Genomic DNA, 27,173 nt, shown 5'->3' with positions numbered 1-27,173 from the left:
GCTGTGTGAAAAGGGAAGTGTGTCTTTTAAAGATGAGAAAGCCTGAGTCTGATGTGAGCCCATCACCCCCCGCTGATGCTTGATCCCGGTGGATCTCGGATGATCCGCGCTGCTCGATTTGTACTCGTATCGTAGGAAAGTCGGGATTTGCCATCCTATTCCTCAGATTTCACTCACAGCTGAGTTCAAGTCGAATGAAGTCTCTGATGCCCAGGTTTTCCAGGAGGACGCCGGATGATGAGGTGGTCTTAAACAGGAGCGAGATGTCGGCGCTCAGCTCTCCGTGAAAGGTGGGAAAGTGAAGGTACAACGTTTCCTTGGCAAAAAATGCAGCATTCCAGATACTTTCTGTAAAAAAGACAGAACAAAACAAAGACGAGTTAAAAAAGCAGAAATCGGGAAATACAAAAATCGAGGTACTTCACACGCTCTACTATGATATGGTATCACTAACTTACTGTCTCCATAGCAACGCAGTGGTCCCACCTGGTAGGAGCTCTCTGATCCTGGCCTCCGGACATCCCTGAGCACCAGCGATCTGACAGGCAGGGACTCCTTATGGGTCAGCAGACCAGAGTCGTTGGCCCTGGATGAACAGAGAGTCAGCGGACGGGAAGAAAAAGGACGGAGTGAATAGAAGCTCCAACATGCACCATCTGATAAGGAAAAACCCTGGAAAAGTGTTGAAAATCCTAAATGTTAAAAATAAAAACTGAAAAAGTGAAAACACAGTACCACGCAGTGCGGTCAGCATCACCGTTGCAGTGGCGTTTGGGGTCCATGCAGTTCTCCTGCAGACTGCAGGCGCACTGCTGGCTGCCTGGAAGGGCTCCGCCCCAGTAGGTCTGCCTTTGTCCCACACCAGGCCCTCCGACCCACCAGCTGATCGGACCGCCCTCTGAAACACAGACAGGGTGGACAGCTGGTGTCAGGCTGACCGCTCTACTTCTGAAAGTCTCTTTGAGTTGTGTCCTTCAACTTCTCAGTGATTCTGACAGCTCATAAATTTTGTAATTTTTTTGTATTACTGGCAATATTTTGTCTGTATTTTATAGATCTACAGTGATGTGCAAATTTGGGCAAATACAGATTAGAGGTGCAGAAAGAAAAAAAATACACAATTGTAATTTATAGTCGTGGAAATCCTGAATCAATTCAAAATGCTCAAAAGTAATCTTTAGTCTACATAATCTTTTGTAAAATTATATTTTGAATAGTTTTTTATTTATTTTTTAATTTTTTATCTAAGAAATGTCAAACCTCACCTGGCGAATTGAGAAGGCGGGACTTCCTGCAGTGGTAAGCCAGTTCCTGTTCGCAGTACTCTGATTGGTTGATGGTTGCCATTAGCTGCTCTTCGTCTGCAGCATATTCAAAGTGAGGCAGATGCTGACTTCCTTCTGTGGACGGCTGGATTTTGGTCAGTTCTGTGTTGTTGTGTTGGATCACTGTCCACGTCTTGTCTTCTGTATCAAAAAAAAAAAAGTATAAATTTTTTAGATTCTGCCTGAGTGAGAAATTCCCTTTAAAGCTGCAGGACAGGCAGGAACGCTGGCTGCTGAAAGAGAGACTGGACACCTGAGTGTCGGCATGCTGTGATTGGATGTGTGTGTGTGTGTGTGCGTGTGTGCGTGTGCTTATGTGTGTGTGAGAGAGCTACCTGTCATGTTGCAGAATAGCAGCTGTGGTTTGATGGGCCCACTACCGTCAGCGTCGATGTAATAATATCCCGATGTGTTGCCTCTGTGTTTGTAGGCCTCACAGGACCGCTCGTATATTGCTGAGGGAAAAAAATAAAATAAAATACATGTATATAATTCTTCATGTTCTGATGCCGTCCTCTGAGGATGACAGCTCATCAGAGCTCATCATCCTCAGAGGAATCATGAAGATTGGTGCAAACATTCCCACATAAAGTGAATTATGTCCAAAGCAACAGTAATCAACACACATCCTTACAGCTGTGACATGTGGCTCCACCATAGCCGGTGCTGGAGCAGTTGCAGTGAAACGTGCTCCACGACTGAGTGCAGCTGCCTCCATGCTCACAGTAACTTGGGGAACATCTGGGGGAGATGAAGCAGAGGTCATCCAATCAAATATGTGCTGATACCATCATCCTCCAATCCAATGTTCTATATATACTTAGCGCTTTTTCTCACAGAGATCCCTCCCCAACGACTTCCCAACTCAGCTCCTACAGACTAGCCAGCAGCAATTAGCAAACACCTGGTGACACTGGGCATCAGCTGAGCTCATTATATGAGCTACTTATCAGTGAAACAGTGGTAAAATGTTGTTTAATGGTTAATAGAGAAGAGCTGTCGTGATGACTTCCTGAAGGTGGAGTTTCAGACAGCAGGAGTTTTTAAAGAGACAGTGGCCCAATTTTAAGGCATTATATCAGGAAGTGAATTTCTTTGAAGTCATATTTGATATATGCAGAAATTTTATAACAATGCTACATATATCAAATATGACTAAACACATAATACTGCCCCCTTAATGAGTCATAATCGACCAATTTCCTGAAAATGATCCCTTTACGTTTCAGTTTGAACACCTTGAAGAGCCTTGTTGATGATGTGATATTCAAATAAACTTGACTTTCTTGTTTGCACATAGTCATTTTTGGCTCCAAATGACGCAGACAAGTTGAATAGCTTTACTTCAATTGTACTTCATTTCCAGCTTTTCAGTGAGGGGATGGTTGCAGTCATTTATTTCTCACAATCTTTTTCAAGATTTCTTATTTTGTTTCTGATTTGCTGACTCTGTGTCAGAGTGAACCTGGTAACGTAAAGCACAGCTATTTTTGAGAGACGGCGAAGCAGGAAACATAAAGAAACATTCCTGAAATTAGAAAAGAGAAAAAAAATTGAGGTTGTGCAAGGAACTGAAGCAAAAAAAAAAAAAAAAAACAGAGAAAAACAAAGTAAAAGATAGACTGATGGAGCTCTGAAGCTGTTGGGTGAAATATTTAGGAGGAAAATGAGGGCAACAAATTGCAAAGGAAATGGAAAGTGAGGTGAACAACTTTTAAATTAGAAAGATTTATAAACAGCCAAGCAAATATGTTCCTTGTCTTTTAGATTTATTCTTCCCCACCTTTGAATTTAGCTGCATGTATGATGAATATCTTTCCATTTGACTCTTGCCTTGTTTATCTGCAAAACACATAACTTCCAAACTTCTTCATAAACCAAAATGTCAAACCACAGATTAATTCAGCATGCACATGATCAATCAGATGCCGATTATATCAATAATAGAAATAGCAGAATGGAGCTTGAAGGCAAAAAACAAGTAGAAAATCAATTCTACGGGCTAATTTTTTATTTTTCATAAGGCAAAGGAATTCATTTTTATGAGATAATATCGCTAATATTCACCAAGTGGGCTCAAATGATTCAGAAAAGGTCAAATGTCATGTTAGGTTTCTGTGTAACAAAGCAGCAAAATCCTGCAGGAGAGTTTGTCCTGACATTTTTAGCAGCATAGGCAGAGAGAAGGAAACGATCAGGGCAAAGTGTCTGTCGCCTCAGGTGGGAGAAAAATGCCATTAAACCGAATTATGACAGATTTATAAAACATATGAGTTTTCAATAGGGAGCTATTTAAACCCCCCCCTCCCGCAAAAAAAATCTAAAGTGTGATTCCACTATAACCGAATTAAAAGTCTGATGCATTTGTATGTCCTGGAAAATGGATTTTCTTAACGCAATTAGGACATAGAAAGTGAAATAAGTTTAAAAGGAGCTGGATTTTTGTAATTGCAATTGTAAAACAAATACTAACTGAGTTAACAATTTTGTTAGTTAATCAGACTCTAAAAATGTTACGACATTCGATTTAAATTACGTTACCTATGTGCGCTGCAAAAACGCAAAATCTCACCATGTATTTTCGGTCTCGTTTCTTGTGCAAATGTCTCACTACACTTGAAATAAGGCAAAACTACTTTTCAAATAACTTTTCAGCAACATATTGGAGCTTATTTTAAGTCAATAATTACTTCATAGTGATTAAAAACATACTAGTTTCACTGGCAGACTATTTCACTTATATCAAGGGAAAATGTCTTGGTATAAGAGGAATTATCAGTAAATGGAACTAAAACTTTTTACATCAACATTAAGGGTGAAAAATGTTTCCACAAATTAAAGATTGTGACTGGTGGATTCCAGCTTCTTTTCTTACAATAAAACTGAATTAGAAAACTAACTTTTGAAAGAAAAGAAAATGAAAAAGTAAAAAGTAAAAAGTTCATTTGACCAAATTAATTTAAGTAAAAAAACAAACAAAAACAAATAATTTGTTTTTTTCTCACCTGTCCATAATGCCACACATGTCAATTTGGAGGTCGCTGTAATCTCCCATCAGCCTCTGCTGGACCTTGACAAGATCCACCAGTTCGCCTTCCACCGTCAGGAGACGCATACATCCTTTGAAAGCACGGGAGGGATTTCTGCACGAGTGGCCGCTCCGTTCGGCTGGGCAACCTAGGAGTAAAATATGAGTCAACCAGTAAAGTCCAGAGAAAATCATGACATTGCCCAAATGTTTGGTTTAAATCTGAAAATCTGGCTGATTCTCCATCGTTGTACACCACAGTTGTCAACTAAACTTATCTGAGTTATTTGATGTTACAGGCAATGTTAGCAATGACGCCTTAAAATCTACACCTCAGAATTACCTTAAAATGGAACAAAATTCAAAATATATTTAATGCTGTACAGCACAAACACTTTAAATCATCTATATCTTGTTCTTAATTTTCAGGAAATATAACTCTAAGAATCTTTTAGAGTACTCTTGGCTTCTCTGAAGATCTCGAAGAGCGCTCATGTAGCTGACCTTCACAGCACGTTGTGCAGAGTGTGCACATAAGAAAAGGTAACCTGTGGATGTCAGGCCTAAAAACTATGGAAAATGAATAGAATTTGAAGGTAATGTATTTTAGAAACAGAGGAAAGATGTTTAAGTTCTTTGAAAATAACCTAGTCGGAGCTATCTTCCCAACCGATGTTATCTTTGCTGTTTTTGCATTAAAGTAAAATAAATGTTAAAAAAAATTCCATTTAACTCCTTGGAGATCTAGTTTAAATCAAAGTGCCTGGTATGTTGAGACAGAACGATTGTTCATCTGGTGAGTTGTGGCAGTTTTCATGCTCGGATGATACCTTGATCAGAGTAAAAACAGTCACATACAGCTATTGCTCAAGACCACTTTAAAAAAATACAGGAACTTTGACATAGTGCAAGCAAACTCTTTACAGAAAGATTTGTATTATTAAATAAAAGCAAACTGCTGCATCTGTCAAACCTGCCAGGTTTAAAAGATTATAAAGAAAGCATAGTTCCTCTTACCGCCATAGAAAAGCTGAGCTCCTGGAGCGATGGGGTATGTGGGACTTGCAGAAGCAACTTCAGTTCCATCCACTGTGACAGTCAGATATTGTCGTGATTTCAAGTCCACTGAATGCCACTGGCCATCATTCAAGCCTGAACCTGCAGTTGCATGTAGTTTTTTTCAATTATTTACTTTTCTGCTATCACAAAAAACAATTCACATGCATCACATATGATTGCGATGCATGTGGATCTGAAAAGTTCTAAAAAGCGACCAGTGTTATCCCCTTTCCCTGTTACATAAAATACAACTCCTCAAGTATGTGAATCAAATGTATCTTCTTAAACTGTAGCTAAAGAGAAAACGCTGGTGTACCACAGGGCTGAATTCTTGGTCCTATTCAGCATACATGATTAGCGAGTCTTTGTGCAAGTGTTCTATGTATGCTGATGATGCTGTTGTATATATGTGTATGTGAAATATCTTGGTTTTGTTCTGGATTCTTATTTTAAATCTGAAAAATATGTTTAAACGGCGAACAGAGTAGCCAAAGCAAATCTACATACATTTAAACCACTTAGAGCTTTTCTTCCATTTCATTCTAGTGTTGAGTATTTGCTTTTACGGAACACTTTCCCCAATGCAAACAAACAAAAAAGAAAGAAAAAGCAGATGCTGCTTTGCAAACTGTGAACTTTGGATTGAGACCTGTATGGGGTCGCACTGACCTGCTTTTAGCTCTACAGGGGCCCTTCCAGCCTTGTGGATTTGAAGATGTACTTTGGCGTCTCTCAGATGTAGCCATACCGTCCCGTCTCGCTTCGGGAGATCAAAGGTCAGCAGCAGCCCCTCCGTGTCCCACGTCCGAAACTGAAGCCCCAGTGAGGTCCCTGCCGAATGCAGACCAGTGTCCCCAGGTAACTGCAGGAAACTCCGGGGATCCGTGAATGTCACGGCAACGAAGACTGGTTCAGAGCAGGAAAACGTCACGCTGCCCTGAGTCAAACGAGGAAAAGACAGAGTGAGAGACATGATGTTCAATAAACATGGAGGACTTTTCAAATCTGTATGTACAGAAACCTCATTAGCTGTTTTTCCTCACAAAGGATGTTAGAATTCCCTTAATAATTTCATTGGAACAAACACCAAATCAAACAAAAAGTACCAGGGAAATGTTTACTAAGGCCACAGAGGGAGCAAAAGGGAGAAGATCTGAGAAAATAGATAGAAGACATTCCTCCTCTGATCAGCAGACTTTTAGATGTGAGAAGTCATATCTGCAGCACAGGTACTGCTGGAGCAGCAAATGGGATGCGTCACATGCAGCAGGAATACCTGCTGTCCTTTTTACGTCAGGCACACTTGATTAATTCCGTAAGCTCTGTGTGGGATTGGTACAGCAGTTTGAAGTGCACATCAGCTTGAACCAATCCAATGACCAAACACACGCACGCACACACGCACGTTTTTGTGCACACCGTGTGTTTTTCTAGCATCACAAGGACTTTGCATTGACTTCATTTCATTATTCATTCATTTCTGTAGCTTTTAGCCTAGAAACGAACCTCATCATTACTGGTTACCCTGAAGCAGCACTTCATAATCTGTGCTTCTGCTGACTTTATTTAAAATAAGAAAATAACTGATATCTGGTACTGCAAATAGCAACTTTGAATGAGCTAAAAGTTGGCTGTTTTTTTTGTTTTCTTTTTACTTCTTGCGGTATTCCAGATGTTGGTCTTGATGCTGCTGGGTTTCCTTAGATAGACACTTTTTAAACTACTTAGAATAATGAATTGAGCTATTTGCACTGTTTGATAGGATCAATTGAAATTTATGATTGAAACCAAATTATTTTTTTTCTTTTGCAAAGTGCCTTGAGACAACAGTTGTTGTGAACTGGCGCTATGTAAATAAAACTGAATTGAATTTGTTAAGCAATTTAAATATATATCCTTTTTCTTGTGCATTTAAAGGTAAAATGAACGTTTTTCCACGAATCCACTGGAAGTATATCTACCATCACAGTAACACTCTGGTCCCTCTGTTTAGCCAAGTCAATCAGGTTCTGGCCATCGTAGAGAAGGTTTTCAACACAGCCGTGGAAATTTCTATTAGAGTTTTGAGAGTCGAGGTTCTGATCTGCTCCGACTGTCATCTGTGAAAGGAAAACATGTCAGCATGAAACTATGAGCTGCACCGGAAGCATACTTTGCATGCACACCTCATAAATCAACATTTTGAAAGTTGACCTGGTCATAATCCCAGTGGGTGAACCATGGTGGTATCTCCACCCACTCTGTGTTTTTGTCCACAGTGAGGTTGAAGTGACTGCTGTGTTGCTCCACTGCGACACGATGCCAGTGCTGGTCGTCTAACAGGCTGCCCACAGACACAAGATGCTGCTTGGAACTCTTCCCTGGAATTCGAGAGCAAAACAATTGGTGATGCTGATCATAGATTGAGGCAATTAGGGTACTGTACATATATGACAAAAATAAAAGATGTGTGAGAATTAATTACATCAAATACACACAGAGTTTAATTGGCTGTTTTCACACCTAATGGTTCAGTAGATTCGGTTTGACTGGGGACCAAAGTAGCAACATTTGTTACATTTTAAACTGATGTGGTTGCTTTCACACTGCTTTGTGTTAAACAAACCAAATGCTTAGAAAAACCTGTTCACCCCTGTGCCTGTGGAGGTGCTGTAATATTGAAGGAAATGACATGACAACCTGTAAAGAAGACATTGAGCCCAACTTCCTTATTTGCAAAATGTAAACAAAAATGGAGTATTGTTAGATTTCACTTGTTGTAGGATTTCACTTTTGTTGTTGGTAAAAGATGACGAGTCATTTCTGCTGCTAGCACAACACCGGAGCGTTTGTTTTGATTGTATTTACCCAGAATTCCCTGCGCTATTGCTCGCTTCCTGCTTTTGGAACATTGCCCAGTCCACTTGGCGTTCACATATGCATTCAAACTGCACCAGAGTTCACTTCACCCAAATTTAGTTTGTTTCTTTTAGGCGGACCAGAGTTAGGTTGCGCATTTACACCTCCCGAAACAAACTGGACTTTCTAAATGGACTGAAGTTAAATTAAAGCGGACTAAACAGGACTGGTGTGAATGCACCTTAATTGTTAATCCTTGGCTTGTAAGGTGTTCATTGTGTGCTACAAATTTTAGAATTTTTTTTTTTAAGTGAAAGTGAAGGGTTAAAAAGAAGATTTTCTCCCGGGGATCATGTCTCAGGAACAAGGCCTTCATCTCCGCGTGCTGTTAAAGCCTCAGAGAAAACCGACACCAACACGTCATGTAATTAACACTGAAAGAGGTGAGAAAAGAGGCCGACGAGCATAAATAAATGAACAAGGAAGCGCCGCTGACTTTCAAAGTGCTCCCTAAAGTGCCAACAGAGCAAAAGATTTTTGTGCTGAGAAACTGAGGTGAAGACCTTGCCAAATGCACTGACTCATTAAATATGAATCAGTCATTGTTTGAAATGGGACCCGCTGTCTGCATAGGATAGGAAAGAATACAATATGAACAGTGACTAAGTTAAAAGTATTAAATCATTGATCTATATTGATCTGTCACAACAGAAGGAGGGAAGAGAGTGAAGACGTGGTGGGAGACAGAGAGAAGAAGACTGATGTAAGTTTAATTATTGATCAGCAGACTGAGGTCTGAAGATGAAAACTGGAAATATAGGTTGTCTTTAACTATTAGTGACAAACTTGTTCCTTCCAAATGATTTGGATATTTTCATGCTAAGATTTTGGGGACTTGCTTTCTCCTGTTTCACTTGGAATATAGTTGTGTGACTAACCCTACCACTAAGTGAGTTTATATTATCTTTTTTTGGGAGCAATGAAAGTACACCAAGATAAACAACTGACAAAAAAAAAAAATCACAAACGTCAATGGGACTGACATGACTCAGTGCTGGATAAAAGCAGCAGTGTAGTGTAGAAAATGTGCACAGTTGTTGCATCACGTGCTGTCAGCAAGTCTGCCAACAGCTATTAGAGAATATGTAATAAAAAAAGAAAGGTGATAAAATGCTTGAAAATGTTTCAGAAGACAAAACTGAAAGACAAAAGTTTTAGCTAGCTTGGTAAAGAACTATAGCTTCCTGCCCTGCTCTTCCTTGGGGCGTGGTCTGTGTTGAAATTAGCGGCCAAACGTTAGCGGTTGATTTTCACCACTAACGTTTGGCCATGTATGAAGCTAACTAGAAATTGTGTCCACTATGTGAGAAGTGGCCATCATCTGTGACTGGCAATAACATGTCTCAAACACTCCTCTTGCTCTGACTGTAAATGCTCAATATTTGGAAGTGTGGCCAACAGCTGTGTCCACTTCCTCTGCTGCCATTGCTAAAGCTACACGTTTTATGAGGAAGCTTCATGTTCAGTTTGGGATTTCTAGACTGACTTTTCAAATAACTTCTACTAGAAACTTGACTTTCTCTGCATTGTGTGAGCAAATAAGTCAAAGGTTCTCCTTTTATTTTTTTTTATTTTTTTTACTGCATCTCGTTTTGCTTTAAATGTGCAATATTCCACCTCTCCATTTCCTCCTTATCTGTGCTCTCCAGTGCTGTCTCGCTTCCTAAAGCTGGATTTATGCTCCAGTGGCAATTAGATGCCGTGCTAAGGCTGTAGATGTGCATCCCACACAGTAACTCACCTACAGAACCTGCAGAATTTACCTACGTACATCTTTCTGCATAAAACTCCGACTGCTGTACGGTACAGACAGAAATCTTTAATCAAAAACAACGCTCCACAACATAGAATATATGAAATAGTAAACATATGTATCTTTCCTCTACCCTGATAGTCTGTGTTAGAGATACACATATCAGAATGTATGTCTAAAATCCAATCTCAGCTATACAATAAAACAAAATATAACATTCAAAATATACTCTTGAACTGAAATCTTAAAAAAAAAAAGTCTCATTTTGTGCAAGTGGATCATACCCAGGTTGTAAGCAGACCTTCAAAATGCAAAACAAAGAAGAAAGAGCAGGATTAAAAAAATGATCAGGTGATTAAATATTCCGAGACAATCGGTCTTATCAAGTCAAAATCTGCACTTACATCTGGTTTTTGTATTATTTTCTGTCAGCCACTCACACTGCCATGCCCCCCAGAGGCTGAAAGACTTTGCTGAGGTGCAAAAGCAAGGTCTCATATAATACACCTTTTCTGCAGAGGTCACTAGATATAAGAAATCCAATTTTGATTTCTAACTAGGTTCAGAGGCTTATGCAACAAAAAAATCAGGAGGTGGACTTGAAACAATTTCACCTGCGTCGAACCCGAGGATCCATGGGACGTCCAAAAGACAAGGCAGAATAATAATGTGAATTTAATTTGTAATGCACATTTCATTAACAAAAATCTCAAAGTGCCACACGCACATGTTGGCTACTCATATGGACAATGCATGTTGCCTGTTCATATCACACTACTGATGAGATTCATCTAAAAAAAAAAAAAGAGAGAGAAATGGAAAGATTAATTTAAAAAAAAATGTCACTGAGATGAGTCGCTCTGCGTTTCTTTGGAGGAAACAAGCCTTTTCAAATTTGGGCAACAGCTGAGGTGGCTTAACAAGAGCAAAAAACTTGACACACTTTGTACCTGGTATTTACTTAATTGGGCAATAATTTGCTCAAATCAAACCTCCTTTTTGTCAAAGGACTAATGTTAATGATACTGAATTGTTGTTAAAGTAATTCTTTCTGTTATTTTTCAACTTGCTGCTCAGACCTCCCCCCACAAAAAAAAGAAACTATGCCTACATCAAACACCTAGAGAGACTTTATACTCTGTAGAAATAATCCATGCTCTCCACAGCCAAAAGGCTCGGCTCTGGACCATCAACTCAAACACAGGTCGGCCTTTTCGACATGAGCATGTTGCTGTGCAGATAAAAGCAAAGCAACATATTTACATCTCTGTGGCGAGCGGACAACACCTTCCTGAAAATCCCGTTGAGTCTACCATTCAGCAACAACTCGAATGAGTCATGACCCTTAACTTTTAGCTTTAATAGGAGAGATTTATTTTGTTGTTGTTTTTTCATATTTTCATCTGATTATCTGGTTCTAATGAAAGATAAATGAGCAAAGATGCTAAATAAAATGTAACTGTGATCTTAATGAGTCACATTGTGTTTTTTTTTTTATTTAGCAGTTTTCAAATGTTTTGATTTATTTTTGCTATGAAGTGAAAATCCAACAAAAATACAAACGTTTACCTTCAACCGTACTAATCACAATCCCAAAATAAAAACCCAAATATGTGTATGTGAGCCTCTGATAAATGAGGAGGCATTACTGCATCCACTGGATTGTATTTTACATCCAAAATGAGTCTGGGTATTTATTCCAGCAGCCTGGACAGCTCCGGGCAAACAGAGTGGAACGAAAGGACTTCTAGAAGAGCCTCTGAAGGCTGCTGAGGCTACATGAGTGACCCTAATGGGTTAGCTGAAGCAAAACCTGCACTAACTAATGCAAATCTAATGCAGACAAAGGTGCAAATGAGCCAGTTATTGCCTGTGATGTGATTTTTAAAGTCAATGAATTGGAATTAGAAAGCAATTAAACCCGCTCACAGATGGTTTCCTGAGGTAGACCTGCAGTGTCTGCATTTGCAAGAAGAGAGGAAATTGATAAATCACAAACCAGCCAACCCTCCAATTTTGTTTAATTAGAAAACAACCTCTTAATACTTCTCTCATCTGGCTGTAATTGTTATTTGATTGACAATGGAACCAAACGAAACGGCAAAAGAAAAGATACCTGCTGGGACACACAACCGTTAAAGACTTTAACCATCGGGGTGTCAGAGTCGTACCTCTTCTGAGGAGCAGCAGAAGTTGCCCGTCCTGTAACTCCAAAGTGAGGCCGAGCTCATTCTGTCCTTCAGCGTCAAGCAGAAAGCCAGAGTTCCTCAAGGTTTTAAACGTCAGACGGATGGTGTTAGTGGACGTCTGTCTTGGTCTCAGACTGAAAATAAGGCTGCTGTCGCCGTCGAAGCTCACCGTGTCAGAATCTGAAAAAGGACGATCACAACAGTAGCTGCTGCGTCGCCATCGACCACATAAATGTGCGATTTGACAGTTTGAAAATAAATTTGCTTAATGAAAGTGGGGACATTTTGAAAAAACAAACAAAAAAAAAACAATTCTCTTGTTTTTTGATTAAAAAGTCTTGTTGCTAGGCTAAGGTGTTTTTTTTCCGATTTTGTTTTTCAACATTAGTGGAATATTTACAAAGTTTTGTGTGCATTTTTTCTTTATTTTTTGTCTTTTTGAGAAATACATGAAAATTCACAGCATTGTGTGCATTTTTTGCAGAGCTCTCCATCTTGTTTTGACTTCACCAAACCTTACAAGTTTGAGTTAAGTCTCAAATCTCTAATAACTTTCCTAAGACCTTTATATCAACATTTATTATCATATAAATTTTAATATTCACTAACAAATCTAAAAAAACAGGTGTTTTAACATTCAATCCAGCATGCAAAAAACACTAACAGCTGATTTAATATTCTGAAAATTGATCAAGTTAAATATTTACTCCATTGGAAATAAATCGTTAAAAATATAGTAGAAAGAGATTAAAACCTACTAATGTTGAATTTCTGAATAAGTAACAAATTCAACTTTTATCATTGTTAAATTAAATTTTTATCATTGTTAACACAAGTTTATCACTGTCTTCATATTGTCTACACTTTCAGGGAAATAGGAAATCATTTTTAAATCCACAGTGAGAATTGTGTTCTTAATTATGAATATTAAAAATGTTCAAACGTACAGAATAAATTCTAATAAATTAACTGTATCAAATACAAATAAGGTAAAGTATAGTAAGTAAATTAGAAAGATAGTAACATCTATAGCCTGCTAAAGAATTTTGTGAATGAGCCAGATGTCTAAAATTAACTATTAAAAAAAATTAAATATTAAAAGGAACGCAACCCCCCCTGATTTTTAATCATAAAAAAGGTTCAACAAATTTTTGACTGATTTAAAAGCAGATGAACATATGAACAAAAAGTCTCTAGCACTAAATGAAGACAGATGAATTTTGTCACTTTGCTTATGGATGCTTCAGAGGAGAACAGGGGGGAAACTGACTGTAAGGACATCCGTAAGCCTCCAGCCTGAGTCCAATCCGACCGTTTGGATTCCAGTGGAGAGGAACGACGCGGACGAAGCGAGTGACCACAGGGTGCTGGAGGTTGTGCTGGACCACACTGTCTGCATTACTGTTCCCAGGAAAGGCCTGTAAAACAGCAACACAGAGAAAGATCTTTATATATCACAACATACAGACGACAACAACGCAGCAAAAAAACTAATAATGTGATTTAAGACATTACTAATTACATATTATGCTAATATATAGTTTGAAAATAATGTAAGGTGACCTTGCATCCTAAGAAAGATCCCTATTAATAAAATGTATTATTAATATTAAGAGGTTACCTCCTGATTGCAGGGCCAAAGTTGGGAAGGCTTGGAACCCTTTCATTAGTGCTTGCAGTTCTATCTTTTCACTTGAGCTTTAATTAATAATACGTGCTTTAATTAATATTTATTTATTTATTTATTTATTTATTTATTTATGCGAATATGATTCACCATTATTTTTGATGTAATGTACTTATGTTTCATACTTCCAATATTCAATCAAATTCAAAAATACTTTATTAATCCCAAAATGGAAATTAAATGCCGTTGTACCTTTTCAATTAAAGAAATGCATGCTGTATTGAAAAGAAATTACACGCTTGTGTCTCAGAAAACAGCAAGAGTTTCTTAAAGCGACAGGAGCCCAATTTCAAGATGTTGCATGACAACGTCAATTTTCTTTTATGTCATATTTGATATGCAGCCTTTTTTATAACAACTGAAGGTAACATAGCTATTGATTGTGCTATAAAATGGCACGGTGTAACTGGAAAACACATCATACAGCCCATTAACACTTCTAAAACAATACTATCAGAGAGAATTCATTTGTTTTTGCATAAAATTGCATTTCATGCTTACAGGTTTGTGTTACACCTTGTTCTGTTCACCATGTACATTAAAAGGACTCCTCCAGTCCCAAACTCCAACCACATAGTACTCTGAGCAATGAACCTCCAAAGGTCAACAAAAACAGTATTAAGTAAATTCCGCTTTTTACACTTTCAATCACTTACAAAACACACCAGGGTTCAGCTGGTTGGCACATTATGTTTGCTTTTCTCTGGTGGTTATGCTGATTTGCATGTTCCTCTTTCCTACAGTGAAATCTCTCCTGTACTACCAGAAAGCTTAAGTTCAGAAACACTTGGAACAACTGTAATCCCCGTCTTCAGCTCTCATACTCCTTCACAGGCAATGGGAAGTGGAAAGGATGTGAGAAGAGCAGCGAGTCAGAGGAATGCAGCCTTTCTGAGCTTAAAAGAAAGTCTTACAGGAGTTATGACAGACAAGCAGCTCAGCGGGCAACTCCAAACCTTGAAAGTCGTGATAAACTTTGCAAACTAATATGTGGCGCTTCAGTTGTTTTAAGGCACCCTGTGGATTTATATCAATATGCTGCAGGAGAGATCGTCAGGATCTGAAAGCCTAAAAGCTGTCCCTGTTCCTCTCATGCAGTCGTCAGCAGACGTAAGTACTGAGCTCATCTTTCAAAGTCTTTATGCTACAAAGTTAATTCAGCGTCAACAACTTTGTGGAGGTGGTTCGCCCAGGGCACCAAACAGCCTGGGGCTGCCTCTGGTATAGCGACATGGACCACACAGGAATCTGGAGGTTTGCTCATTCACTTACTTCTACCAAATCCTGTGCAGAATCAAATCCTTCATGACCTGAGTTTTGACACGTCTTAACTGTAAAGTTCCTACAGCGTTTTTATTTTATTTATTTATTTATTTTTGCCTTCATCCAACTGCAGTAGACAAAAACTAGCTTATGCTACATGATTACTTTCTTTAAATTTAATAAATAATTAAAATGAAAACGTTTCATTTTATTAGTAAAACATGCAATCGCAATTTCATTGTAGAACATTGCAAGACAATATATTGGTTTTACTTTTTTCATTTCATTTTTTTCCATCATAATTTTCTAATGTAAAATTAATTAGCATTTTTGAAAATTACCCATAACATTGGAGATTTAAAAAAAAAAAAGTTTAGTCATAGTTGCAAATGTGCTTTTTTCCAAACACTAACAACTATTCTAGCTGTTAGAATAGTAGAGGAAGACTGTGGTTTTCTCAACGTCAAAGTTTTTGACGATTTGATTCTTTGGAACAGCTCTTTGCTTTTTTATGACGTTTTGCTTGCTCATGATGCTCTGCTCACACGTTAAAAACTGTTATTATTATTATTAAATTAAAAATGATTAAATTAATTAAATACAAATAATAAATAAGTGTATATATTTTTTATGTTTAACGGTGCAAAAGAATATTTTTTTTGTTTCTGCCACAACAACTCAAGTCTATTTATCTTTAACTGTGCTTCTAAATGACAAATAGGTCGAATTGTTATTAATGCACACAACACTTGGTTGTAAAGAACAGCATCTTTTTTTTATTTCCATGTGGTTGACATTATTGGAAAGCTCAGAATCCACAACTTTCAAAATCTGTAAATAACTCAAAATGCTCCATGTAGACATGTTCGTGACAATATGAGTGTTAAAAGGCTAATGTTTTCATTTCAGGTGGATATATTAAGATATTGTGTTATCGCGGTGGCAATTTCAAGCTAGGTGGTCCGTGGGTGTTTGTTAAATGGGTTAAGTGTTCCTTTTGAGTTTGAGAAACACTGCTTTACAACAGTAAACTCACCCCTATGCGTCCTTCCCATCGGTACTGTCTCCAGTTGTGTCCCGTGTCGCTGAACATCAGCTGGTAGGCCGTTTGCCAGTCAGAGCTCCCATAGCGACCTTGCGTAGAAACAGATGTGATTTGCGTCCGCCCACCCAGGTCGACCTCCAGCCACTGATATTTGTCTGAACTCAGAGGAGACCAGCCTCCAGCACCTGCAGCAGAAACAAGAGGGAAAAATCTATCTAAGCAAGTGAGAAAAATCTGTTATTTCTCAACATAATGAGTGAAGATGAGGTGGTAAAAGCTGAAAACGTTTGTCCTTGTCATTTACATGTTTACTATTGTTTCCTCTGCATGAACATGTGAGCATTGTCAGCTGCATATTGGTGAAGGACATATCTTTGAAGCGCTGAGATTCTCCTACTAATTGTATTGGGATGGAGCTGGCTGTGAACTTTTTGAATACTGAATAATGCATGTGGCTAATTAAAGGTGAAAGGCAGAAAATAACACAATAAAATTATCTTTAAAGGGGCAGTACTATGTGTTTTAGAATCACATGGTGTCATTTAGCACAGTCAAGTAAATATGTTACCCTCAGCTGTTATAAAAATGCTGTATATATCAAATATGACTTAAGAGAAATTTTACTTTGCAGTTTAATACCTTGAAGTTGGGCCGCCATCTCTTTCTGAAACTCTGTCTTCAGGAAGTCATCACAACGGCTCCTCTATTAACCCTTCAGTGTTTTTAGCAGAGTTGCACTGAGAAGTAGCTCCCATAATGCACAGCTCCACCAGGTGTTTGCTAATTGCTGCTGGCTAGTCTGAAGGAGCAGAGGGGTGGAGCTATGAGAGAGGGGTGCTGGGTGAGGCGGAAGCTCGGAAAATGTAACTCTGAGGAGGAGTTTCATCTCAAAAGGCGGGCCTACATCCACCCAGGCGTTTTGGACAGCTGAATGGTTGCCACGGAGATTAAAGGATCCCAGACACACATGTCACCACCGAGGAAACACAGCAGGTATGTTTTTGATGAAGGAATAAGATTATAACATGATGCAAGCTAGAAAAAAAAGTCAGTCTTGCATAATACTGCCCCTTTAATAACTTTGGCTAAAAATTAAAAGGACTCAGTTCATGTTTTTAATATGTTGTTATGTCTATATAGTATAGACATAATAACAAAAATGGATTTTTAATCTGTTTTTCAAAAATTCCCTGCAATATTTTTATTGAATTGTATCCAAAGAATAACATTAAAAGTATCAGCACCAATCTGTTTTCATTGTCATTAGGTTGAAATCTCGTTTATGTTCTTCTTTATTTTAAATCCTAGAAATGGCAGCAAAATGCTAGCTGTTTAAAAATGATAAGAAATTTCCTAAAGGAGGTAATTGGCTGAAAAATTGCTCTTTTTTCAAAAAGTCATGTTACACTTCTAAACATTTTATTTGGTTGTCCTGTGAGCAAAAAGACTCTTTAGGTTTATAAGGTTGCAGAGACCCTTGTCCTAGAAATACACTGAAACAATACATTAGATATTTTTCCACTTCAGTTGCATTTGTACATCTGAATAATGTCACATGAAATATTCAGTAGTTTTACTATAAAGATTATTTATGGTTTTTTAATGTTTCAAGACAATTTTCACTGCTTCATGTTTAATTGAAAGTTACTGAGGCATATGAAAACATATTTCAGTCAGTGGCTTAGAAATAGGGATGATCAATGTTGTGTTTCAAACAGTTATGTTAGTTGTAAATAATACATCAAATGAGGTCAAAAGTTCAGCATATTAAACAGCAACAATAACAAAACTGTATGGAGAACAATATATGACTTTGCTTTAGCTTCTTGGATTTTCCTTTTATTTCATTTCATCAGTTCTTGTTTGTGTTGAAAGAAAAATCTGGGATAAAAAAAATCAGCAAATAAAATCTGTGAGCAAATTGCCAAAGGAACCAGAAGCAGGCTGGTGCTGAAAGAAAACTTCTTTTGTTGTAGACAATTATGCCTTTTAGTAACCTGATAACACTAAATTGTACGTCAGCAACATTTAAAACTCTTTCACTTACTGGCATGACAGAGTTCCTGCTCATGTAGACACAAACATGTAACCCAGTATTACTACTTAATTACCTCTTAAAGCAAACATCTTTCTAAGAGTAACTTTGTTTACTTCCATTCGTCTCAACCCAGTGGTCCACTATGTAATAGATTGGTTGATGGCTGTTAGCGTGTCTCTACCCAGTGGATCCTAGTGGCCCACTATTTGGTTTTGATGGTGTTTAACGCTGAAGCAGACACAGCAACATTGATCAATGATATTGACTCTCTGCAAGGTTGCTATTATTTCAAGGGCAGTCATGTTTCAAGGAAGACCAAGGCTATCATAAATTACCTGCAGCTCAGTTCCTATTGTACTCTAGAATGAAATTGACATCGCAAAATGACTATTTCGAAGAGGAAAAAAATGTTGCTCTTCATATTATTGTCAACAAATCTTCAAAATAATAAGTGTTGTCTGTAAAAGGTATTCACCCTGTGATTGTCCTACCCTTCTAATTGCTTTTACAAATCAAAATTTGGCTTATGTGACAAAAAGAAAGCTCCTTCATGTCAAAGTTAACTCCTCCAAGTTCTTTTAATGCCATAAATCCACAGTAAGCTGAGACTTTGGCACAGTTGAGTGATCCAACAGGATACTAACCCTACACGGAAAACTGGATTTGGAATTAAACAGGCTAAGATTAGGCTACTGAAGTGGTTCTTACCTCAACCTAAAATTAAAAGACTCTCCATTGTGTCCAGGTCCATGCCAGGGAAACATCCAATAAAAATTAACACTGCTACTTCCACTAAGGATATTTTCAAGATTATTCAGTCCATTCCACTAGGTGGCTGTTTAGATTATTTACATTGGTAGAAGTGACTGAAAACCAGAAGCGAGTTGAAGTAGTTTATGCTGTCATCAGAGGACGCAACCAAGTTAAGTTCTTTAACATGAATTGAGTTTGAATGAGATAAACTACTGAGAAAGGTGTATTTTGTACTAGATGAGTGTTTTAGCAGATTAGCTTTAAGCTAATGAAAATTTTAGTGATTTCATGAATTATTAGCACAATGCTAGCTCTTATTTACTGCACAGTATGGTATAATGCTAATGTTTTGTATAGTGTAAGAGCTTCTAATTTGTGTTAGACACACCTAGCATAACTTCGGTGGTGATATGCTCATGTGGTTTACTTTAAAGGTCTAAATCTGTGATTTAAGTTTGTGATTATTGGAATATTATGCGATACTAGGTATTGCAATGTTGGTTTACTTTGTTTCCAGATTAACTGGTAAATCACCAGGCAATAAATAAACAACAACTCCAACAACACCAACTATCTTATTTCTTTGTAACACATATCATATACTTTATCAATCCCAGTGAAAGTATATGTAACTTCAGAGCGCCTCTGTAGGTGTTCTAGATTGAATCAACAAAAACATGTCGACTGTATTATTTATCAGTTTTCCAAACATAAACCGCAGCACCAATGAGGAACCTTACCCCCCCTCTCTAATCAAAATCATGAAGAGTTGGCTAATTTAAATCCAAGTGAAGCGCATCACATAGTGTGAGGTGTCATGGTCAGTGGAGCAGAAACAGCAGGGGGATTCTATGCACAACCACTGCAAACACACTGGGAATTTAAAAGAGCTTGTGTAGTGAAGGATGCAATAGGCAGCAATTATTTATTGATATGAAACTCCTAAATGTTACATGTGACAACAGGACTACGAGTGGGTGGGAGGCTTATTTTGCTCAGCACATATCTGAGGGTTTGTCTGTTTCCTCTTAAACAGAAAGAAAAAAATTCTCTGTGATCATTTTGGTATTATGATGTTGAGCTAAGCCTAAACTATGTTTAATCTCAGCACGTTCCCTCTCAGCACAGTGCGAGATGTCAGCATCCTGCAGAGCGGAGGAGTATAAGGTTGGCTTGAGGACAGCAACCCACTGAGTGGTGTCAGTAATTTATATGCGCGGCTTTAAACAGCACAAGTGAAAGATTTACAGTGATTTACATCCTGAGTTTGTGTAGCAATATTGATACGTCGCTTCAAAACTACTGGCAAAGTTTTATCCTTTTGCTGCGTCTGTGAAAGTGTTGAAAAGTCAGTTTGGAAAGGAGGTAGTACTTGGATTTCAAGTACTTGAACTTACTTGAAGTTAGTATTTGAATTGATCCAAAAGTATATCAAAAGTTTCTACTTTTGTTGACATTTAGAAGCTTAAATTTTAGGATGCCTTCTAATCTGACAGTCAGGTAGACTCGGTTCAAAAAACCCTCCAAATGTCTGTCAGGAATTATGTTAGCTGCACATTTATGTGCATGAAAGGTTACTCCCTGTCTTTCTGCATGTTCGACCTACGTTTTCCCTGCATAGTCCGGCATTGTTCTACAGGCCCAAATCATGTTATGGTGCATTCACACCAAACATGTTTTGAGCATCAGGCACGTCTGGTTTACATTCAAAGTCTATGTGGAGGCGCATTGAGGGACATCGAGGCGTGTTTTGAGCGCCTAGTGCAGAAAGATTTGAACCGTTTGGAGCATTTGACACGTCAAGTGTGTCCAATGGAAAACAACGGCCCTCGACGCGCCTCCACATAGAGTTTGGACGTAAACCAGACGCGCGAAATGCTGTATGTAGAATGCCAAGCATCTGCATTCAAAGTGCTCACTCGTCGTGTGCGTTTGGTGTGAACGCACCATTAGGTTAACCTTTTAGGTATGAGAGTTGTTTGTCCAATGTGGCTCTATGTTACGATGTGATAGATTAGCTATCATTGGTGGGCATACTTCCGCTAAAGCGCTAATAACTAATAACCACACCGTGATATAATTTACAGTATAACGGCTGCAGTGATGTCACTCACCTTCTCTTCGGTTTAATTTAGCAAAACCCGGCCCATGACTGCTGGACAGCTGAGAGGAGCTTCTGAATGACGACGGTGATAAATTCGATACCAGCGGCCTGTGACACGTTTCTGAGAATCACCAAACAAAAAACAAACATAAGAAAATGTTTTACAAAATCACAGAGTTTCTTTGGTGACATTCTGGATAGTCGTTAAATTTGAATATGATTTCTCAAAAGTCACAGAAGGACTCAGAGCTCACACGTGTTCAGTAGACGACACAGATCTGGGATGTTGGAAGCACGATTCTTTATGAATCAAAAATATCAGAACATATCAGTTTCTTTCAAAAGCTTGGTGAACTTGGAAAAAAATAATCCATGTCTCATGCACGCCACAGCACATTCACCCTACTTTCTTTAGTAAAAGTCATGACCCCTCGGTGTGGTGGCGAATTTTGAAAATATAGAATCAATTCTGAAGATGTGACAAAAAATTGACAGCATGAATTCTTTGTCACAAAGGCACTAACTTGACAACAGGGTGATTTAATAAGGCAAAAATCCACAGGGGATAAACTCAAGATAATCTAGAACTGAAGTTTTAGTTCATTTGTGTTTCAGAAATTATCTGGCAACTCGTGAAGTGTGAACGCAAAACAGATTTATATGTGAGACTCCAGTCATTGCTCTTTTACCTTCTTTTCAAACTTTCCTTCACTAAGCCAGCTGCACGTTTCCATAGTTGCTGCTGGTTTAACATTCACCCTACAGCAACAGCAAACGGAGACCCCTGCTGCGGCCGGGATAGAAAGCTCAAACCTCACCTGCTAAAGTAGTGAGAATCTTACTGACATTTTGCACCTCTGAAATTCTTGAGCGAAAGGGGAAAGACACCCACCTTTTTTTTGTCACTGTTTAGAATGTGTCTAAATAACACTTTATTTACATATTAACTCAAAATGTTTATAGAGGTAGTTATTTCTAGCGGGTACTGCTCATCTCAAAGACCAGCTCTGGCTCCTTATCCTCCAGTGAGGTGAGACTCTAAGCCCTCCATGTTAGGCAACAGGGCAAACGTCAGGTAAGGTCAGGAATAAATCCGAAGGCTACACCGCACCGTCCCAAGTCACAGCCACACAACTCCGGTCTTCGCGCTCGATGAAGAACTTAGCCGCTGAATTTGGACATAGCCTACGCCATCCTGGTACACCTCCAGGAATTAGCATGCCAAAGCCTCGTCTTCAACCTCCAGATAAATATGCTCTCTAGCTAGCAGGCCCAGCTCCACGACGGTTCCTCAGTCTGCCCAATTGCGGCAACATTTGCCTTTTTTAAATGGTCAGCCATTTTATTGGAATCATTTGAGTAGTACTTAGGCAAACTCAATTACAGTGCCAGGTCGCATATGTCGCATATGTATTTGTCTTTATTGTAAATGGCTGTAGCAGAAATAATTTGCGACAAATTTGATTATCTGGAATTTATCATAGATCAGGTCCGTAAGAAAATCTTGCTAGGAAGCAGATCTTTGTGTTTGTCAAAAAAATATGTGACAGGTGTTTTGTGTATTTTATTCATAAAATCTTAGAGGATTGATTCACATACCTAGGCACTTATAATAAGCATGGCTAATGTGGCCCTATTATCTCTGTTTTTAAAGACTATATTCTGTTTAGTTATTTCATAGTTTAGATATTTGAACTTAAAGGTTCATAGCTTATTCATTGTTTTCCATCTCTACCTTCCAAGGACAGTGAAGGTAGTTCATAACAAAAGCTGGCATAACCGCGTCACTACAATAGTTTTAGACATCTCACAATATTTCCTTTGAACTAAACATCTTTGTAGGAGTTTGGGGTTGGGAAGGTTTCAGCAACAATCTGCAGGTTTTCTCTCATGTTTTCCATTGCTACACTGTCTGACTCATTGGGAGACTCATTAAATCACCTGTCAGATACCATCTCTGCTGCATCCCAAATTGTTGGCTTTTATTCAGCTTTTGCTCTGTGATGTTCAGTGTCAGCTGAAGGCCTGGAGACTAATGGCACTTGAACTGCTTTCAGGATAACCTGATCTAATTCCAGCTCAGAGAATCAGAGAAAACAGTTGCACTATTTACAAAAAAAAGGAAAAAAAAGAATTTTTGGGGGGCGATCAATTTCCATTCATAGACTGCATCATGTTTTTCTTGTTTTGAAGACAGATATTTACAGACAGTGTGTAAAATCAAGATATTCCTTCAATATTTTCACATACAGTATTGTTCATTCCTCTATTCCTCTATACGAACCAGTTTCTGTTGCAACAAAATACCCTCACAACATGGTCCTATTGCAGAAATGGAAAAAATGTTCTCAGATTTGCTAACTTCCTCCAAATGTAGTAACTGTCTTCTGACCAAAAAACTTAAACTTTGTCTCCAAAAAGGAAGATCTTTGTCTGTCTTTATTTTAAATATATAATATGGCTTTTATCTTGCTTTGACGTAAAAATGTCTTCATTGCCGAATGAGCTCTCAACCCATCTTGGTAGAAAGAAACGTTTGTTTCTGGAAACAGGACCTTCCTCCCTGAACGGTGTGAAAGCTGGATACCCCAGATGTGTTTTTTTTTCTCATATAGAACTGAGTGATGACTGTGGTAACCTTCAAGCATTGGGAAAGTTTGTCCAAAAAAATGAACAAGACTTCTCTTCTCGAAATGCACCTCATTAACGTTTAACAAGTAACTCGACTCCTTCCTGACTGAAGCTAGTTCATCCTCCCAGCTACGCTCAGATTGCCTTGACTTCATCAGCTGTCCTTGTCTGAACACAAATCTTTACAAATGACAAAATCAGAGCCTCTATTTAGCTTTTCCAACTTTTTATTTCTGCCAGTGCCACCTCAAGCTCCCATGTCTCATAAAACATTCATCATCTTCACATTGAAGGCTGTGTGGCTTTGCAGACAGAAATGCAGGACCTATCAGCCCCTGCCTGTGTACCAGCTATAATAAGAAGCCATGTGGTAGGTTTCGGTATGGTTACAGACAAGATTTGTTTGAAAAGCTTCTATCATGCTTTTGTCGACAATTGCGAGGTTTTATCTGACAATTTCACACATTACATTCAAATTCTCTCTATCTGGAAAGTGCTTGCAGAAGCACACAATGGCATCTAAAACCCACTATTCAACCTCAGCCAACAAAAGAAGCCTTCCCATCATGATGCGGCACTTTCTGACATGTTAATAATCTTTTATCGCTTGATATTTTGTCATATCACAATAAAAATCTTCAGTGTATTTTTCTTAGAGGTATGGCAGCCTAATACTTCAGCTACCTTATATTCCAATACCCTTTAGACTTCAATTGCAGCTAACCAGAGACAGGTTTAGGTTATGAACTTAGCTTTGAACAACTCACAGAGTTCTGTAGACTGATAATGGAAACAATATGACAACCCCACCAAAACATCTCAGGTGGGAGAACACGCTACCAAGACAGCTATCCCTTGTGTGAATCATTAGCCTGGGAAGAACGAACTTATAAGAATGTCAACTATTTTTCAAATTTTAGGTCTCCAATGACCGACATAAACATTTTAAAGTCAAATTTACCATTTTTTGGTCACCCTTAACCATAGATGAGTGTAGGTTATGTCCCAGACTGTACCTTAGACCTAACCAAAGGTCCAACACAGTTAGGCCGATATTACCAGATGAAAATATTAAGTCACCTTTTAATCGTTTAACATTTAAGTTGCCATCTAAACAGAGTTGATCTAAATAATCCCAATGTAAACCAGAAAAAGACTTCATTGACATCATACAACATTTGCATTAGTGCAGTTCAAAGACAAACAAACCACATAACAAATGGGTAGACAGGTCCCTGAAAATACAGCCATTCAGCTGCTCTTTCATTAGATGAGAATAAATAAAAATCAGAAAAACACATACCTCATATGCTACACAACCAGAGGTCTGTACACACATTTTGGGGGGAGGTCCCCAAGTATGAAAAAAAAATTATGAAAAAAGTATGACAGCTGCCTTAGTAGTGTGAGATTTAATACAGGCCACACACGGCAAAAGATTTCAGATGGCTACTTTTTGATTAGCTGAAAAAGGACAGGCGCTCTACCACCACCTAGTGTCTGTCTGTACACATTCCTGAACACAACAGTTTGCAGACTAAAAAAATGTCAATGTGTTTATATGGTCAACCATATAAAATCTTAATAATACACACGATGGTTTGTAACTGTGACATGGTAAAATGTAGAAAAGCTGAAACCACTTTAACTTTTACTTTATCAACATCTCTTATGGTCTACAAATGGGGACTCATTCATTATCTGAACACACACCATGACTCGTGAGTACAAACACAACAGCTAACACCTTTTATCGTGTTCACACACTGCTATTCACTTATCTGAAGATGTCAGCACTCCACTCACAAGAGAACACCACACACACACACACCCACATACAGACAGAGGTTAGAAAAGCTGTGATATCATCTGTCATTAGCTTGTGACTAGAACACACACTTCACACTTCTCTCAGTTGAGAGAGGAACTAGCGTTTCAGCGAGGGACTGCGGAGACGGCGAGAAAATAACATCACCACTGTTAAAAGTCAAGACAGTTGTGTGAGAAGGCAAAACATCTTCTGAAGCTAATGTCCTGCCTCACAATTATGACATGTTCTGTTTCATCTGAGTAGATGGGGTTTGGATGTGGCTAGTCTGAGCTAAAGAGCAGAACTTTCTCCACACAACTATCAACTGGCTTTGTGTGAAAACCATGTTGTCGAGACCAAATTTTCTACACTTTATGGACCAACTCATGAAGATGTCGCCATGTTGCTACCAACCTCCTTGTTTTTTTGTTTTTTTTTACTTCTAAATAGAGGTGGGTGAATTGATCTAAAATGTCAATAATATCTATATCAAGTAGGGATCCATATCGGACTCTAGAAATGTTTTCAAAATCAGTGTTTATCCTTTCCATTCAAATGTGTCCTAGCCAAACATCACTCTATGGGTTTATTTCCAACAAGCTTTCAATCACATGTGGGCAATTTTTTTAATTCAAATCCAAATTCACATTTATGGAAGGAACATCTTTTCAACAGTGTTGCATATGCTGGAAGAGGTGCCTAAAATAATTTCTTATTTGCACTTCATATTTATGAGATTCCTGTTTTTCAAGAATCAAAGATTAGATGGCACATCAACATATTGTAAAAAAAAAAAATGTGAGTCAGGTCACATCAGCTCCTGTTGTTTTTGACGACTGACGAATTATTGTGGTTCTGGACATTCTTTTATCCAAACTGCTGTAATGTTTAGGCAGGATAAAAATGCTTAAAATTAAATAGGCATTAAAACTAAAAAAATAAATGAAATAAACTCATTTTTCATGTTTCCCTTTCAGGAAACAAAGGATTCAAGTTCAACATATAGACATTCTGAAGAGCTTATTAATTGAAGAGCCAAATTTTCAATATTAACACAAAAGAAAAAAGTTTGAAAAGGCCCTGGAACAAATCATTTTCTGCAGTTGAAATAAATTAAAAAACAGCTCAGAGTCCGAGATGTTTGAGCTCACCTGAATTTATGTTCACACACCAGCTGACGAGCATCAGGACGAGCCTTGTGGTTGTTCCCCATACTCGGCTAGTCCACAGGTCCATAATGAAGTGGAGGGAAGCTGCAGCGTTGACCTGCTCTCCCTCTCTGCTGCTCTCAGAAGAGTCTTCGTCGCTCGCTGAAACCCTGGTGAGACCTCGCAGGCTGCCGTCTGCACGGCTGCTCTCCGCAGACTGAGGGGAAAGAGGAGACGGTGGGAGGCTGAGGCACAGAGAGAGGGAGTTCACTCACCACCGTCACACCAAGTGCTTTCCTGCCATAAAGAGACTTTAATGACAAAATCTGCAGGAACTCAGAGACGCATCTCTGTTACACTTGAACAAAAAGAGCGAATGAGCTTGTGGTGGGTTCAGGGCAAATATGGATGTGTGTTTTTTGATCTGGGAGTGAGAATATAA

The 27,173-nt window shown here is 38.4% G+C and overlaps 1 protein-coding gene across 2 annotated transcripts in view; it reads right to left on the bottom strand.

Moving 5' to 3' along the window:
• The window catches only part of LOC103476504 (contactin-associated protein-like 4), a 38,996-nt gene extending 12,027 nt beyond the window's left edge, over positions 1 to 26,969 (bottom strand). For both annotated transcript variants that reach the window (XM_017309166.1, XM_008428908.2), the window contains exons 1-16: positions 26,735 to 26,969; positions 21,153 to 21,263; positions 16,239 to 16,432; positions 13,523 to 13,670; positions 12,235 to 12,432; positions 7,606 to 7,772; positions 7,374 to 7,511; positions 6,082 to 6,349; positions 5,371 to 5,511; positions 4,331 to 4,502; positions 1,960 to 2,066; positions 1,661 to 1,780; positions 1,266 to 1,466; positions 736 to 898; positions 459 to 586; positions 178 to 348 (exon numbers count right to left, since the gene is read on the bottom strand). In XM_017309166.1, coding sequence (XP_017164655.1) covers positions 178 to 348; positions 459 to 586; positions 736 to 898; positions 1,266 to 1,466; positions 1,661 to 1,780; positions 1,960 to 2,066; positions 4,331 to 4,502; positions 5,371 to 5,511; positions 6,082 to 6,349; positions 7,374 to 7,511; positions 7,606 to 7,772; positions 12,235 to 12,432; positions 13,523 to 13,670; positions 16,239 to 16,432; positions 21,153 to 21,263; positions 26,735 to 26,819 — 2,512 coding nt within the window. In that variant the 5' untranslated portion in view covers positions 26,820 to 26,969. The remainder of the gene's footprint in view (positions 1 to 177; positions 349 to 458; positions 587 to 735; positions 899 to 1,265; positions 1,467 to 1,660; positions 1,781 to 1,959; positions 2,067 to 4,330; positions 4,503 to 5,370; positions 5,512 to 6,081; positions 6,350 to 7,373; positions 7,512 to 7,605; positions 7,773 to 12,234; positions 12,433 to 13,522; positions 13,671 to 16,238; positions 16,433 to 21,152; positions 21,264 to 26,734) is intronic.
• Positions 26,970 to 27,173: the final 204 nt, after the last annotated feature.

Source organism: Poecilia reticulata, linkage group LG15, assembly GCF_000633615.1.
Source record: "Poecilia reticulata strain Guanapo linkage group LG15, Guppy_female_1.0+MT, whole genome shotgun sequence".
In the NCBI taxonomy this organism is placed as follows: Eukaryota; Metazoa; Chordata; class Actinopteri; order Cyprinodontiformes; family Poeciliidae; genus Poecilia; species Poecilia reticulata.
This window is presented reverse-complemented; position numbering and strand designations above follow the sequence as displayed.